Source organism: Varroa destructor, unplaced genomic scaffold (assembly GCF_002443255.2).
Source record: "Varroa destructor unplaced genomic scaffold, Vdes_3.0 BEIS01000002.1, whole genome shotgun sequence".
Classification (NCBI taxonomy): domain Eukaryota; kingdom Metazoa; phylum Arthropoda; class Arachnida; order Mesostigmata; family Varroidae; genus Varroa; species Varroa destructor.
The window spans coordinates 7,016,745-7,031,814 of record NW_019211455.1 but is presented as its reverse complement, the minus strand read 5'-3'; the positions used below and the strand labels follow the sequence as shown (position 1 = coordinate 7,031,814).

At 44.9% G+C, this 15,070-nt stretch overlaps 1 protein-coding gene across 5 annotated transcripts in view; it reads left to right on the top strand.

Moving 5' to 3' along the window:
• Nucleotides 1–13,462, top strand: part of LOC111245416 (uncharacterized) — a 30,963-nt gene extending 17,501 nt beyond the window's left edge. For 2 of the 5 annotated variants that reach the window (XM_086979963.1, XM_086979962.1), the window contains exons 2-3: nucleotides 2,622–3,063; nucleotides 7,724–13,462. In XM_086979963.1, the coding sequence (XP_086836089.1) occupies nucleotides 3,058–3,063; nucleotides 7,724–11,128 (3,411 nt within the window). In that variant the 5' untranslated portion in view covers nucleotides 2,622–3,057 and the 3' untranslated portion in view covers nucleotides 11,129–13,462. The remainder of the gene's footprint in view (nucleotides 1–2,621; nucleotides 3,064–7,723) is intronic. The other 3 variants (XM_022793764.2, XM_086979964.1, XM_022793765.2) reach the window with 2 other exon arrangements.
• Nucleotides 13,463–15,070: the final 1,608 nt, after the last annotated feature.

Sequence of the window (15,070 nt, the reverse complement as noted above, 5' to 3'; positions counted from 1 at the left end):
CAATGGCATTGAGTGACATTAGTGGAACGACGCAAAAAACAGATTCATGAAGATCACCGTCACTCGTTACTTCGTTCGCGCATATCATTAAGAGCAGAGGCGGTCAATAATGAAACCAAAGGCTGGGTGAAGAGTAGGGCAAAAAGGCACCGTTGGCACTGGGAATGAACGCTTCACGAGCTCCTTAGGGTATCGGCCTCGTCAGCAGCACAGACCGCCACCCGCATTCAGTCGCAGAACAAGCCGAAGTTCGCGTTGTAATTGCTTTCATCACTGAATTATGATGATCATACTCATTATAAAGAACTAACAGAGAATGACGTGACTTGAGAGGGTGAGGCTCAACAATCGTCATCTGTAAATAGAATCGCAAACCAGTACTAGCAATATAGAGCGATCTTTGTCGAAAGCATCACTAGAATAGGCAAGAATAGCGCATATTTATATACCAATATGGTATTCTTGATCTGTTAGAATTTTCCACAGTATCGTTTCCGTGGTCGTACTTTCGACGGTCGTGCCGTTATAGTACACTGACGCGTTTATCGATGCCATTTTACATCATCGTAGCTACGATGAAGCAATTTTTTCATGTATTACAGGATGGCATATTAACCTATTAATTCTGTATATCGGCAGGTTTTTGGCTGGGTACAGTCAGCATACAATAGGCCGGATTTTTTTATGATTGCTTCTCTATCTGGCCAGTTCACTGATTCTTGTCGAGCATAGGATTGCTCTACATAACATAATGATGAGACCCAACAGATATTAGAAAAAATTAAATTACAATGATTCCACGTATAATGTCGTATGTTGTGTTTTTTTGTTAAACATGCGCATGATGCCTAAGCCCCATTTTTTTGCTATGAAAACGCGGACGGAGATTATATGTCAGAGTCTGATTAGTTATATATTGTACATTTTCGTACCCCTAAGGGAATCGCTATTTTCGTATGTTCAACCTAGCCTGTTTACAGTTATGTGCTGGAGACCATAGAATGTTGGACAGTAGCACATGGGAATTTTATTGGATTTCTTACCCCCTCAGACTGCGGCAGAAACCTATTGTCTACCCGAATAAAGGCTGAAGTCACGTCTGGGTGGGCAATGTCATACTCGACGACACATTGACGTTTTTCGGCGGGTCAGACGTTTGTTTGTGCTACTTCGAAATGCATCGAAGCGTGCCACTATGTAAGAGGTGGAAACTTCAAAGGTACCTACAAATAGTACATTTGTGAAAGAAGGACGTTTGAAGTAGTGCACAGGCTTGAAGCCTTGCCAGGTTCTTCGGACTACAGGCTTTGCAATGTGTGCTTCTTGTTACTTCTACGGCCAGATACTAAATGCTCGTCGCTCCGTCCTACAACTGGCATGAGCGTTAGTTGTAGTTAAGCTACGTGAGGGGCTCTTCCTTTTTCGTCTCAAGGTGGATATCTCTTCTCTTGTAGTAAAGCGAAATGGGACTGGGTCAGTCTTTGCTTCTTGCCCAGTGTGCCCTTTCTGCTGCCAGGCTAGCTTGTGTGTGAGTCGTCCGTGCCTTGGGGAGCAGTGGCATGAAGCCCATTACTTTATTTGTTCTGCTAATGCTCTCTTCGTGTACGCAGCAGGAGGACGGGCCCGACCGGTATGAAGCGGAGGTTTGCTTAGTCATTAACGTATATTATAGTACCCCCTTAGAAACGTGGATAGGCATTCGTACATCTAGCCATCTAGCTGCCACACCTTCCATCGCCTTCAACATTGCTATCGCTTGCCGCTGGTCAGTGCAAAGCATTGCATGTTATACGCGACGTATTTTATATACATTTCTGTTTCATTACTTCTTGCGACTTGCTATTGAGTTGCGACCACTACCGTGACAACTGGTTATGTCGCGAGTGAAGTAGGCGATATAACCAAAGCCCTTTTGCCGAACACTATGACCCCTCTCAAAAATTAAAGAAAAAAATAGTAGTTGTCTCTTCTGATCATGTGGCACTTTTACGTGCGTTTGAATAACGCGCATCCGCTGTGTTGTTCCTTTAACCATAACGACCGATATATCCAATCGCTCCTGTCGCGAAACGATGCATAGACTCCATCCGAACGTGTGGTGGCCATATAAATGTTTTTATATTTGTCTTCATACGTCCAGACTACACCTAGATATACAGGGAAGTACACAGTTGTCAAACAAACACGGCTAGATATGTCTCACGACCGCAGAGGCATACATTTCTGCTAGCCAGCAAGCTAGTGACTGCCGTTGTGGCCATACGAAGTTGGCGTAGCTGTAGGATTACAGTGTCGAGCAAGGAAAGCGTGCAAAAAGAAAATCACCGAGACACATTAAGCAAGACGAAGTGAGAAGCGACATACTAGATTCATAGCCGAGGGCATAGTGACATCCACTATAGGCAACCACTATTGTGTACCGATGTAGAACGACGACCAAGCAGCGAAAGCCTGCGTCTATCTCACTGCCGCCTATAGTTTCTCTGCACTGCGGCCTCATCCCCATCGGTTTCCATCCCGGCTTTTCTTCCCCTAAAGCCTGTGCGTGTCTTGGCATGCCAGGATTTGTTTTATGAACTGTGACCACCGCTAAATCCCATTACATTACTTGCTCCTTGCAGACTGTGTACTTCTTTCCGCCGTCTAGAAGATTCAGGAGGGGACCAGGAAAAGAGTCGGTTGGCCGACAGGCGAGGATAACGAAGCAAAGACTAGGAGAGAACGAATGAAACGACACAATGAGAGAGCACAAAAATGAGGAAAATGAGTGAACGAATGCGCGAGGGGGCTTCGTTGGCTGGTGGCCCCTCGACATTTCCTTCTTAGACAACACACCCTTCTACCCGTCCGTCCGTCCTTCCGTTCGGTTCTTCATTCGTCCGCGAGACATGACGACAAAAAGGAATTCTGAGCAAGCCCCATACTGGATTTTAGTCAACTAAACCGGGAAAACCTTCGCGAACTTGAAGCTTGAAGTTGGATGAGAAACCGAAAAGACTCGACACGAATACTGAGTGACGACGATGAAGATAGGGACGTAGGGACGATTGGGTGTACATGTGTGTACGTGCGTTTTTACCTAGCAGGTCGCTCCGTTCCGTGTATAATTATAATGTCTACATTATTGATAAGAATCAACGGTCTATATAGTTGACATATTTTAAATTTGAGTTTTTTTACTTTGCATTTGTGGCTTTGGGAGGCATACTGCAGATAATAAAAATAAAGCATTGTCGGTGCGTATTAGTCACCTATGGGGTAATAATAATTGCTGCAATTAATGAAGGTTCTAATAGTCGCTAGCATAAACTTGCGATGTAGAGATTCATAGATTCGAATACAATGTGTTTTCATGTTAAAGTTTGTTGTAGCTAGTTAAAAAAAACTTTTAGTTAGGTACATAGGCTCATAGCATAAATGCCCACTTGCAAAGAGTAAGCAAGTTCTTTTTTTCGACAGCAAAATGGGTACTATCTGATAGACAGAATACTTACAAAATTTAAACTGATAACAATTTTGTAATAGATTTGTAAGGAAGGGTCGAAGCTTTATTTTATATGGCCGATATAGCGGTCACCGAAGGCACATTGACATATAAAAGGCTCCAGCCTAATATACTTGCACCTTCTATTGCATAGGGTATTAATACCATTTCTTTTTTAATTTTAGAAGCTAAGAATAGCCTATGTTATAATGCATCGAATGACTATGTCTAACGAGCGACGGATATAGAAACAAAAGAACAATATTCCTCTCTTTCTGAGTCTGTCTTCTATTGGATTCTGTGACAGCCGCCTGTGCACAATTGAGTAAGGTAATTACACTTACACAAAATAAGTTGAGATAATTTGGGCGTAAGCATTTAACTTGAAACTTGGATCTCACCATTATAATGGAATGTCTTCCACGTCGTGATACTGCTCTAATGTCATGCAAACGCTCGAGGGTTAATTGTCTCTAACTACATATGTACGGATACCGAATACTGGCCGTCAAGTCTCCTCTTTGCCACCGTCACATGGCGTTCTGCACTTATGGTCGGCGCGGCACAAGCCCGCTGTAGTCACTGTAATCGACCATGGCTGTATGTGTTATTATAAGTGTGACCCACTCCCCAAATACCCACGAGAGCCCAGTGTCTCCCCCATGTTCACTTCCTTCCCTCCCAATGCTTCCTTAGTTTACATGCTTTGTACTACCACTACCCGGCCATGGAAGGCATATATCCGTCGGTCGGTCTCGGGGACTAGGCTCGATTTGACCTAGCCCCTATCGCTCTCGGCTGCCGCCATTGGCTGGTGAACCGAGCCGAGTTAGGGCAATTGGCAGCTGGGGTGCGGTCCTGGTTTCCGCGTGGAAGATTCACGGTGAACGAAAGAGGGTCAAGAGGGGAACGCTTAATTAGATTACGATGATACGTAGCAGACAGGAACGATCCTGGTGGCCATCGATAAAAGTTCGTTCGTTCGTCCGTCCAAGGGACCGGCGAACTACTGGACGGCAACCAGCCTGTCGCCGATATGATCGTAGCGTCGATGTTAGTGGCAGAAAGCCACGGGCCCCGAATGAGCGACACTGTGCCGTTCGTGCCAGCAGACGATGTTATCAAAGGCCAGGCACTTGTATTTTCCTATTTCTACTACTTCTACGACACACCATATATCACCGTGTGTACGCACAGCACTGAATTAGCCGTGTAAACGATTTCTGTTGGATCGTTTGCTATACCGCACGTGTACGCACACGTATATACGCGCAGTCTGGACAAGTCTGGATCACCACAACAGTCTCTGTAGCAGTCGGAGTAGGCCGAGCGATAGGATGAGCGGTACTAACGTCGTCGCCGACAAAAGTATAACAGCAGTGTAAATAACACGGATTACCAATAGCACGTATATTGTCATTGTTGTCTGCATCTTTTGGTCGACCAGACTGCCGCCTACCGTATTGGATTGCGTCCCGTTAGGAAAGATGTGTGCTCGCTCGGATATAAATTATATATTTGTACATTTGTGAGTGCAGTATGTGTGTTCGTCTTGCGGTCATCTTGCCTGCTAAGTAAACAAGCAACAATTCGATATTAGCCGACCCGACCGATACGGGCTGAGTTGACCTACACATTTACAATGTACACTACGAATTATTGTTACACGTAGAGGTACTAGGGGAAGTGAAAGGTTTACAGCTAACATCTAAAGCAATATGAGCGCAGTATGTTCGTATACGCACGCATATACGGATATGCCACTAGGTATACAAATACAATCAGTTGCCCAAAAGTTTACGATATGTCATTTACAAGTTCTTCTGCCCCCTTTATTAAGCTTATTGACATGTTTCGACTCGCCCCACCTTTCTCCTACTGACCGCTTTACGATGCCACTTCGGAGAGATACAAACAAGTCAACCGAGGGGTCCCAAAAACGATACAGTGGTGCTCATCATGATGGTGTCTTCCCAATTTGGAAAAATGAAAGCGTCTCCCTCTCCCCCAAATTGGCTCCCCAGATCTGCCACTTGACTATTTCTGTCTTATTTAATGAAACCAACTTACACGCTAACCCCGTCCGAACCCAGTCCGGTAGGAATATAGCTTTGTTTCCTGTTCTTTAGGAAAACCAAATAAAGGTGGGTGATCCCAGTAGCTTAAAAGTGGAGCTTCTAACACTTGACTATATAACAAGCAAGGTCGCGTACGCATAATACATCAGAGCTTGTCTGTAATGTTCCAGGTATCAATTTTTAAGCCTCTATCTGTCTTACGAATTACGCCAGGAATGGAACGAACAGATACTAGAAAAGCCCCTTATTGGGATAGTGATGTAGGTAATGGTGATGATGTGACCGTCTGAACCCCTGACACCGCTGACAGTCTTGTGAAGTAATGTTCATGTAATTTCGGACCTTACTGTCTTGATGATTCCGTACTGCTGAACTGGCCACCGACCTACGAAGAGATGTCGTTCGGACCTAAGCGTCTATCGAAATTGGCTGTAACGTGACATCGGAATTTCTCCCAGTTCCTCCCTGCGAACTGGTTTCCACATTCGCCTCTCCTTTACGACAGCTTACCTTCGAGAATTGACAAGCCCATGGGGATTGCTTCTGACAGCAGCCTAAGTAAAGGCGACAGCAGCAGTGCAGTAGTGATATTGGGACTGGCCTATATTCCTAATGATATCACCACAACCAAATACTTGGCTAAAGACGTTCTGCCAGGGGCACTGCCAACTGAGCGTAATTCCATCCAACTGTTGTCAAATGTTGTACCGTTTTTTAGTTCAAACGCAAAACAGAAATACTGATGTAAATACATGCCAGTAACTTCTTGTTCCTCCTAGGATTATTCGAATTAATGTGACCAATATACTGGAAACGATGCTTGTTGGCAAATCAAATCTCAAGTCAAAGTATGTTATTCGATGTCACGGTTTTCTCATGAATCGTCTGCTCCCTCGTCTTGATGGGTGGGGTGGTAGTGGATTGGCTTTTCCCGTATCCTACACTCATCGAGTCCTCGTTGGAGTTTCATCATCTTCGAGGCCCTGGTACGGGCACCCACTTGCTGCCCACGAACACCCCGGGGTCCTGAGCTCTCATGGCTCACATGGCCGGAACCACATCTTTCCTGCCAGCCCATGATCGTAGATGAGCTAGCTCGTTGCCGTCTGATTTATCTTCTACCCCTTAACCATCTTTAGGCTAAATACAGATCCACTGCGAAGAGCTGCAGAAACTTAACGAGTCTCGATTGCCCCCTATGCCGCTAAAGCGATCCAGTTTCATCCGTTTCCTTCTGGGGCAAAAGCTAGGTTCAGGCACTTTTTCCAAACGCCTCGGGGTCTGTAAGCCTTCAGCGGAAGTTGCGATGATAGCAAAAAGAGAAATACGAAAAAAATCAGCCTGCAAGAAGTAGCCGCTAGCTTATACAGACGTCGTCCTGAGGCTTTATGTGGTTTCTAACAAAATGCCGAGCAACATCCATGGGCATGTCCTGCAAATCGTTGTCGAAAATTTGCAAAGAAATCACAGAACCAAAATGTTATATGGATGATACATGACCTTTTTCGCAGAAGCCATAGAGGAAAAATCCTGGCGTGACGACGAAACCCACGAAGCGGTAATCGATTTGGGGGAAATTTGACACGTTGCTGTCACTATCGATCAAAACAACACGAATAGAGATTTCCTCAATCCTCTTCTGTCTTTTCTGAGGTCTATGCCCATAGAGAGTTTGTTAGCCCTGTCCACATAGAAAATCCAATCTCTAGACCTGCACTATTCACCAGTCTGTCTGTCTGTCTTACTGTTCTTATCGGCAGTTCCTCTCTGCCATGAGTCGAGCACACAAGGCGATGCTCAGGCAAATGTCACCTGAGATAAAACAACATTCTAGGCAAACAAGATCACTTCAAGGTGGACAGACGTCTCAATCAAACAATAATTTAACATGCGAATAATTATTTTGAAGAGACCATGTACACTACGTTCAACGGCGTATGCATTCAACATCATTTGTCTGATTTTCGAGGGGCTTAGATAATGCCAAATGATTAACTTTATCATGAGACTTGCTAGTGGCTCAACCTAATTCTTACTCAAGGAACCCCCATCATTAAGTTGAAAAGGGTTACCCTGTAAACGACCTGTTCCTCAAAGTTACAGAATGGCCTAGCGTAAATTGTGTCTGACAATGAATTCGGTTTTATGTATGTTGTTTCAGGAGAATGGTATCCGGGTTGACGAGGAACGACCGGCGCGCATGAAGATGCGTCTCGTCGGCTGGTCGGCGTTCCGTCTTCTTCTCCTTCTTGTCAATGATCTTCTTGTTAATGTCAAGGCACAAAACGCCACAGCGTCTAGCTTAACGGTTACGTCATCTCGCGTTGTTGGAGTAGAGAATGTACATGCGGACTGGGCCGCCCATCTTACAGAAAGTCCAGTTGCCGCCGCCGCCGCCGCCGCCACTTTAAATCAGACACTGTCTTCTAAGGACCTGACCCAAGTTGCGGCAAGCCTTACAAGGTATGATAAGAAGGAGATCCTACAAAACCAACCCACACTTTTCAACACAGCATCGGGCCAGGTTCCGGTCTCAGCTTACAAAAAAACAACATCGGTTTCCACAGAAAGACCGCCGAAGCACAGGAATATCGAATTGATCACGCGACGACCCGATAGCGACAGTGAAGACAAAGACAAGCGGACGCGCTACAGAAAAGGGCAAAAATCTCGACCGACAGAGCCCGCACAAAATGACGGACCCCATCAGGATTCACAAACAACATGGACCCATCTGCCTGATAGACATCAAGCGAAGTGGGGTCTCGACAAGAAATTATCGCAAGATACTTCTTCTACATGGGGCTACAAGTTTCGCGTTCAGGAGCCACAAAAGCCAGATTTTCGTAAAGCTCGAATTGAATGGGGAAAATACTGGCCAGTTCATGTTTATTCGACAGGCGGCCTATTCGCTTTCTTATCGGTCGCAAATTTTTGCCAACTCGTCGCCAAATTATTCACTCCTGCTTCCTCGTTATTGATAAGCAAGGGGCGCTTTATGTGCGTCACTATATTTCTTCTCACTGCCACATCACTTCGAGCAACGTTTCTATTAGTCGACCCATATAACGCGGATCTGACCTATCCGGCCGAAGCAGTACCTGTTCTTGCAGACCTGCCTTTGCTATGCATTGCAGCGAGCTTCGCCATTGTTTTTTTGTCTCTGCTCAACATCACATGCGTGCGTTTGACGGCTAAAAATTTGCAAAACAATTGTGTCTTAGCCCTGATCATAGTGCTCGTGTCCGGTGCCGCTATAAGCTGTGACGTTGTCGCTGGCGTTTATCCTTTTAGGGCGTCGATGCGTCTGATTTCTATCACGATTTTTACGAGTTGGACTATTTTGATGGTCTTGTGTTTTTTGTACGTCTTTAAGGATATCAATAGGGCCGCTAGGCGGAAACACGGCGAAAGTCTTCGGGCCACTTTCACAAAGCTTCATATGGAGGGTGCTGATCTGCCGCATAAGTTGCCTCGACCAACAATTTGTGTTGCCGTTCGAGTAAGTCTCATTAATGCTCTTTTATTTCTAGCTCTGAATGGTGGCATCATTTACGGTCTCCTTGCTATCAACGGGGTGTTTAACGAAAATCGTCGACCGGCTGATCCATGGCCATGGTGGAGTCAGCAGCTCGTGCTGAGAATGCTTGAATTAACCCTCTGCATCCTGCTTGGGTATACTGTCTGCCAAGGCCAAAGCGAAAGTGATAACCGCAGCGAAGACTCAGTTCCAGAACAAAAGAGCCCAGGCTGTCTACAACGTCTGTTTAGCTTAAATTACTGCTGTTGCGAAAGCAAGGACGTAGTACACAACTATGAGTCTTGTTCTGATATTGTCTACGGTTTTCGCAATGAGAACTTCAATACATCGCTAGACTTCTCCAATGTACCGACTGCGCTAACGAACAGGAGTCACGCATGGGGCCGTGGCCAGACCACAGCTCCATTTACGTTCCAAGGACGGTCTGAGGAAAGCGCGGCAAATAGTGCTCGGTCGCATACTCGAAATTCGCTGTTGGCGCACCCTATCCAAGCGCTCAGCTCATTAGGATCTGGACGCCAATCGAGAAGCGCGACGAACTCAACTGTTGAAAGTAGCCAGCGTCACTCGACGATCTTATTCCGCGACAAGTTACGTAGGGGTACAACTCCCGCGGCGCCTGTCGCTGAAGCTCCTCCCGCTGATGAGGAGGATGGGGAGGGTGATGACGAGTCGATTAGGGCGAGAATGGGCTCTCGAATTCATTCAATCACGGAGGAAGACGCAATGCTTTTGAGTTCGCCTTTTTTCCCGCGTTTTAAGCGCAGTCATTGTTCAAGTCTCGACAATTCAATCGATGTCTCCAGTGATCAACTGTCCTCGCTAGGGCAAAGCGGACCTGGCGGAGAATACGTCGCACATCATCACCGACGCACGATGGCAGGTAGTACGTGCAGCAGCGAGTCCGCTGCTAATAGCTTTGACGTGGCGTTCTTTCTTAATTCGAACCCGTACCTTAATCACTCGCAAGCGGTGGCTGCTCAACGTGAATTTATGGAAAGGCTAGTGCGACATGAACAGGAGCGTCACATGAAGCGAACCACGCAAGAAGATCGCCGACGCTTTCTTGAAGAGTATGAGCGCATACAGGAAGAGATGCAGCGGGGACGCGTCCCTGTGGACCCCGAATTGCGCAGCATCTCTCCCATAGTGAGCGCGCGATCATCGTCGAAACCTAACGGCATTCGACCGCGCCTCAACAGCACGCAAAGCGACGAGCAAGCCTGCAGTACACAGGACCACAGCAGTACCGAGAAGAAAAATCATAGTAGTCATCATCAGCAGCAATATCACTCGCAGGACGAGCTTCAATCCCAAAATGAACGGCAGCAGCCTCAGGAGGAGGAATCACGACAGCACAAGCCATCGCGACAACACCAAAATCAGAGTCAGCAGCAGCAGCATCAACCCCCATCGTCCATGCACAAGATGAGCCTCGATCTGGCACCGTCTGGCGTTGTGGGGTCACTGTATCCAGCAGAACAGCATTCGCAGCATAACCGAGCCATCGGCCACGGCCCCCGGTGTACAACGACGACCACCGCCGCCGCGGACGAGGACATAACGCCAGACTCGGCCGTCTACCTCGACCTCCACATGTCACCCTCCGACGATAGTCGCGACCTGCACACTATACACAACTCCTTTAACAGTCTTAAGCGGGCGTCGCGCAGTTTTCTGAGCCGCATCAACTCCACGTTCTCGCTGTCCAATAAGTCCTATGCGCCACTCGAGAGTGCTGACGAATGCGTGACGTACTTCGGCGCAGGGACAATGGAAAAGATGGACCGACGACAGCGGCTGCGTGCAGCGAAATCGGCCGACGCGCTCGCCGGTGGCCGCGGCGGAACCGACATGGATTTCGATCCCGACCACGATCACGAGCACGACCACGACGACGATGACGACGACGACGACGATCACGGACTGCAGCACGGAGACAGTGGCCTCCTCGTCGAAGAAAACTCTCAGAGGAGCTCCGTGCTCTGCGACAGCGCCTGCCAGACCGAACCCCTGTGCACGTAACAAAGCGCAAGTGAAAACAAAGAGCGTGTAAAAATAGAGCAGCGGTATAATACAGCACACGGTAGCTCACGGTGTAGCATCGTGCACGATACAACACCTCGTTCAGTTGTAGAGAAAAACAATGGCCAAAATTGGCAAAAAGATCGTTCGCGATTATCAAGTGGGTCCTATGTTTGACTCTATGGTAGACTGAACATAGAGACAAATTAACGTAGAAGCGGCAGCCGCACAATAATAGTTGTAGAACAGTGCAGAAACAGAAAAGACGCCAGTCAGAGACACTGTAGCTGATTGACTGTTAATGAACGTAACAACAGTCGCTTAGGAGTTCAAGAAGGGATCGGACGGCGTAGATAAAAAAAAATTATGTTAAACTTTGCTGAGGCCAACGCTGTTTGAATGACGACGGGGAAACAAAAGAAACACAGTATTCCTAACATTAGTTGTAGTTTAGAAACCTATGGCTGTGTACCCGTAACAGCTTTGGCAAAAAGAAATGTAAAAATTGTTGTTGGTTTTTACCGCTGATGATCTGTATACATGTGTATGTATATGTCGATGAGAACGTGACTGTGGGTATATGATAAATGCGAGCGAAGATGAGCGTATGATTGAGGGAAATGCTGGAATAACTGATAAACTGGCTAATTCGGTTGGTGGGAATGCTTCAACAAAACTAGCATCAATCCTAACCGGCTATAGAAGATTATCAAAAAATGTATATTTTCATTATAAATGCCGTAGGGAGGACGCCGTACCTCTAATCCGATACACAACGCGCAACCCTTTTGAAGTTTGTGAAGACTGCCATATTCTTTCAGCGACAAAATAAAGTGGTTGACAAAACACAAAATTCACCTAGCTGACCCACTCTGACAAAATTATACCAACTATGTGAGCAACAACAAACTCTGTAAACGTGTGTATATATATATATGTAAAACATATTTCGCATAATATCATCACAGAATGAACTTCAAATTATATACGAATATATGCATACACACATTTGTGTCGAAAAGAAATTTTAGATATGATACGACGAAGTCCTGAAAAGGAGTTACTTCGAGCGAGAGAAGGCCCTTTTTGACGCAGGAATTCACGCCCGGCCACGCCGCTTTGGCGATGCTGAGCGAAGATCCCTTCGAGTACAAAGTCACAACCGGGAATATGCGCGATGGTTGACAGGAAGAATTGTCCCAGATCAGACGCACGGCTCGAACAAGACAGACGAAAAAGCCTAAGTGTTAGACAGAAACAAAAAACAGTCGAGGCAAGTGAAGAGAACACTATATTCCACACCTGTGGCAGCCTGCAATTGTACTAGCAAAAATAGAGCTCTGCGCGAAAGCGAAGCTTGTCAAAAAGATCCAATTTGGAACGTGTGAAAGAAATAAAAATGCATGAATCCTAGCTTGGTTCCAGTATAAAGAAGGTGACGCGCGTACCCATGTCGCTCACACAATCATCCACTCATACAGACATTTTGCTAGCGCCATCCATAGTAAAGCCATGGATCAAAGTCCAAACTGCGAGCCGCCCGTCAGCATCTGTCGCATTGCAAAACAAGGACGTCGATATACTGTCATTCACTACCACAAGCGTGTCGATATCCATCCAAACGACATTTGTTTCGCGTTCAAAAGGTATGGTAACTTAAAAGGAACCAATATATATATACATATATATATATGTGTATATATATACATATATATGTGTATATATATACATATATATATATCACTAAAAGTGCAAAAATGTGACGAAAGTGTCAGGAAAAAATTGCAATTCGTACTGATGTCGATCGGGTTTTTCGAGTCCGTGCATACTTTGAGAGTGACTGAAAACGAGCACGGAATGTGTAAGCTAACACGGACAAAAAGCTAATTGGCTAAGGTAGACAGCACCGGGCAAAAGGGCTGGGTCGAAAAAAAAAGGCCGATTAAAAATGGACGCAGAAGAGTCAATATCGAACAGATATTCACACATGTATAAATCTATAACACTAGGGATTAATAGCAGAACAGAAGAAAGCCGGAAAAACGATGCCGAAATCTATCAATGTGCCAAAGCCATATGCGTAGACAAAAAGAGGGGAAAAAAGAATACGGAGAAATAAGAAAAATCACCTGATTCCACGCAGGCTATTAAAAATGATGAGGATATTAACGGGCTTCGAATTCATGCAGATAAGCGACATGTGAAACAGAATATCGTGTAAACAAATACATTATAAACTATAGTTTCCAGAAAAAAAAAAAACTGTATTCTGTCGTGTGTTCATTGTAGCGTACATGCACGATAAATAACATAAGAGGAGTTACTTATAATTGTTTTCTATTGCTGCTAGTTATTATTGAAAGATTATTAGATGTAGGTTAACAAACAAAATAGGTTAGGCGGCACTTGGGATAGTAAGGATATTGGACATCGATTACAGACCCTTATACATGAATGAAGGCCATGCACACAGATTCGTCGGGTTTCTCGTATTTAGTAGAGTGCAAAGGTCAAGTAGGCATACTAGTTAGAGGCTGTAATTATCCTTTGATTGTAGTACCCTTAATAATTAATGGTCGGAGTATCATAACCTTACCTTGTAAAAATAGTGTAGATTAGTTAACTTATCTCTAGACACATGTACGACATAGAAGAAGTTCCAATATTGATAAATGGTTCCGCTCATATCGTCTGTTCGTTCGTCAAAGAAATGCAATTATATTAATTCTGGTAAATTAACTTGCGTTAGGGTTGTTTCAGCCAGCATCATCTGCATAGGATTGAATGCTTAAGTGCGTCGCCTTCAGGCATTAGATTAAACTTGCAGGTCCACTAAACCCCCCGTTCCTTGAGTAGTACATGATGAAGGCAGCTATTTCATTATACAATGGGCTTATCGTACTTGTTAGATGGGCTTGTCTGGTAAGTAGCTTCCTGGGTGTCGCTGTAGTCTGCGAAAACCAACTTTCGCCTTGTGTAAGCAGTGCCGGAAATTATTTGGGTCTCCATTGGTTGGGTCAAGCTTTGTTGCCAACTGATATCGGGCTCTCTACAGCTGCATCCTCTCCCATGGCAAATGACAGCGTTGTGAGAATACAGTTGATCTGGGTGACGGCTCCAGAGTACACATGTCTTCGAGTGAGCATTTGAAGCTACACGGATTTAACACCAGGTACAACGCTGCTCTCTATAGCTACACAAGTACAACGATGCCAGCGCAAATCAAGCGTGATTTGACAAAAATGCTTGCTAATCTTTCCTTAAATGGGCTAAATATATACGACTTTATTGTTTAATAATTTCGTAAAAACAGTGAGTAAGCTTTTTTCCTTTGAAATGACTGAACATTTTTTTCACGTCACTTTAATAGAACTAAGCTAAAGTTTTCAAGCAGTTACACATTTCAGCACAATCTGAAAAATTAATAGCTACTTCATTTTCAGGTGCAAACATTTCAATTAACTGATTCAAATAAAAATAGAGAACCTGCAAAAAACGAGATCTGCGATTTATTATACTTGAACAAACAACTCTGCAGAGGTGCGGCGACCTTATTTGCATAAATTCACATCTACTCTAGAAAAAAAAAAACCCAAATACTGGAAGTTCAATTAATGCTCAAAACACTGTCATCAAATGCAAGTTTACATACCTAAATAGGGTACTCCGTAAGTTTTGCTCCTAGTCATCATTACAACTAGGACCTTCACTATTCCAGGAAGACACAATAAAGTGATTAGCACATGACCTCAAGAATAATAATCTTCAATGATAATAAATTTCCCTATGCATCTAGTAGTCTGCAGGTCGTACTTATGCGTCAAGTTCAGTTGGAAATAAAAACGTATACTCTAATTCTAGTACCTGCATCTGTCACGTGGTGTACCGACGTCGCTAGAAAATATCCCCATCAAGAAAACAGAAGAGAAAAAATGTCCTCAC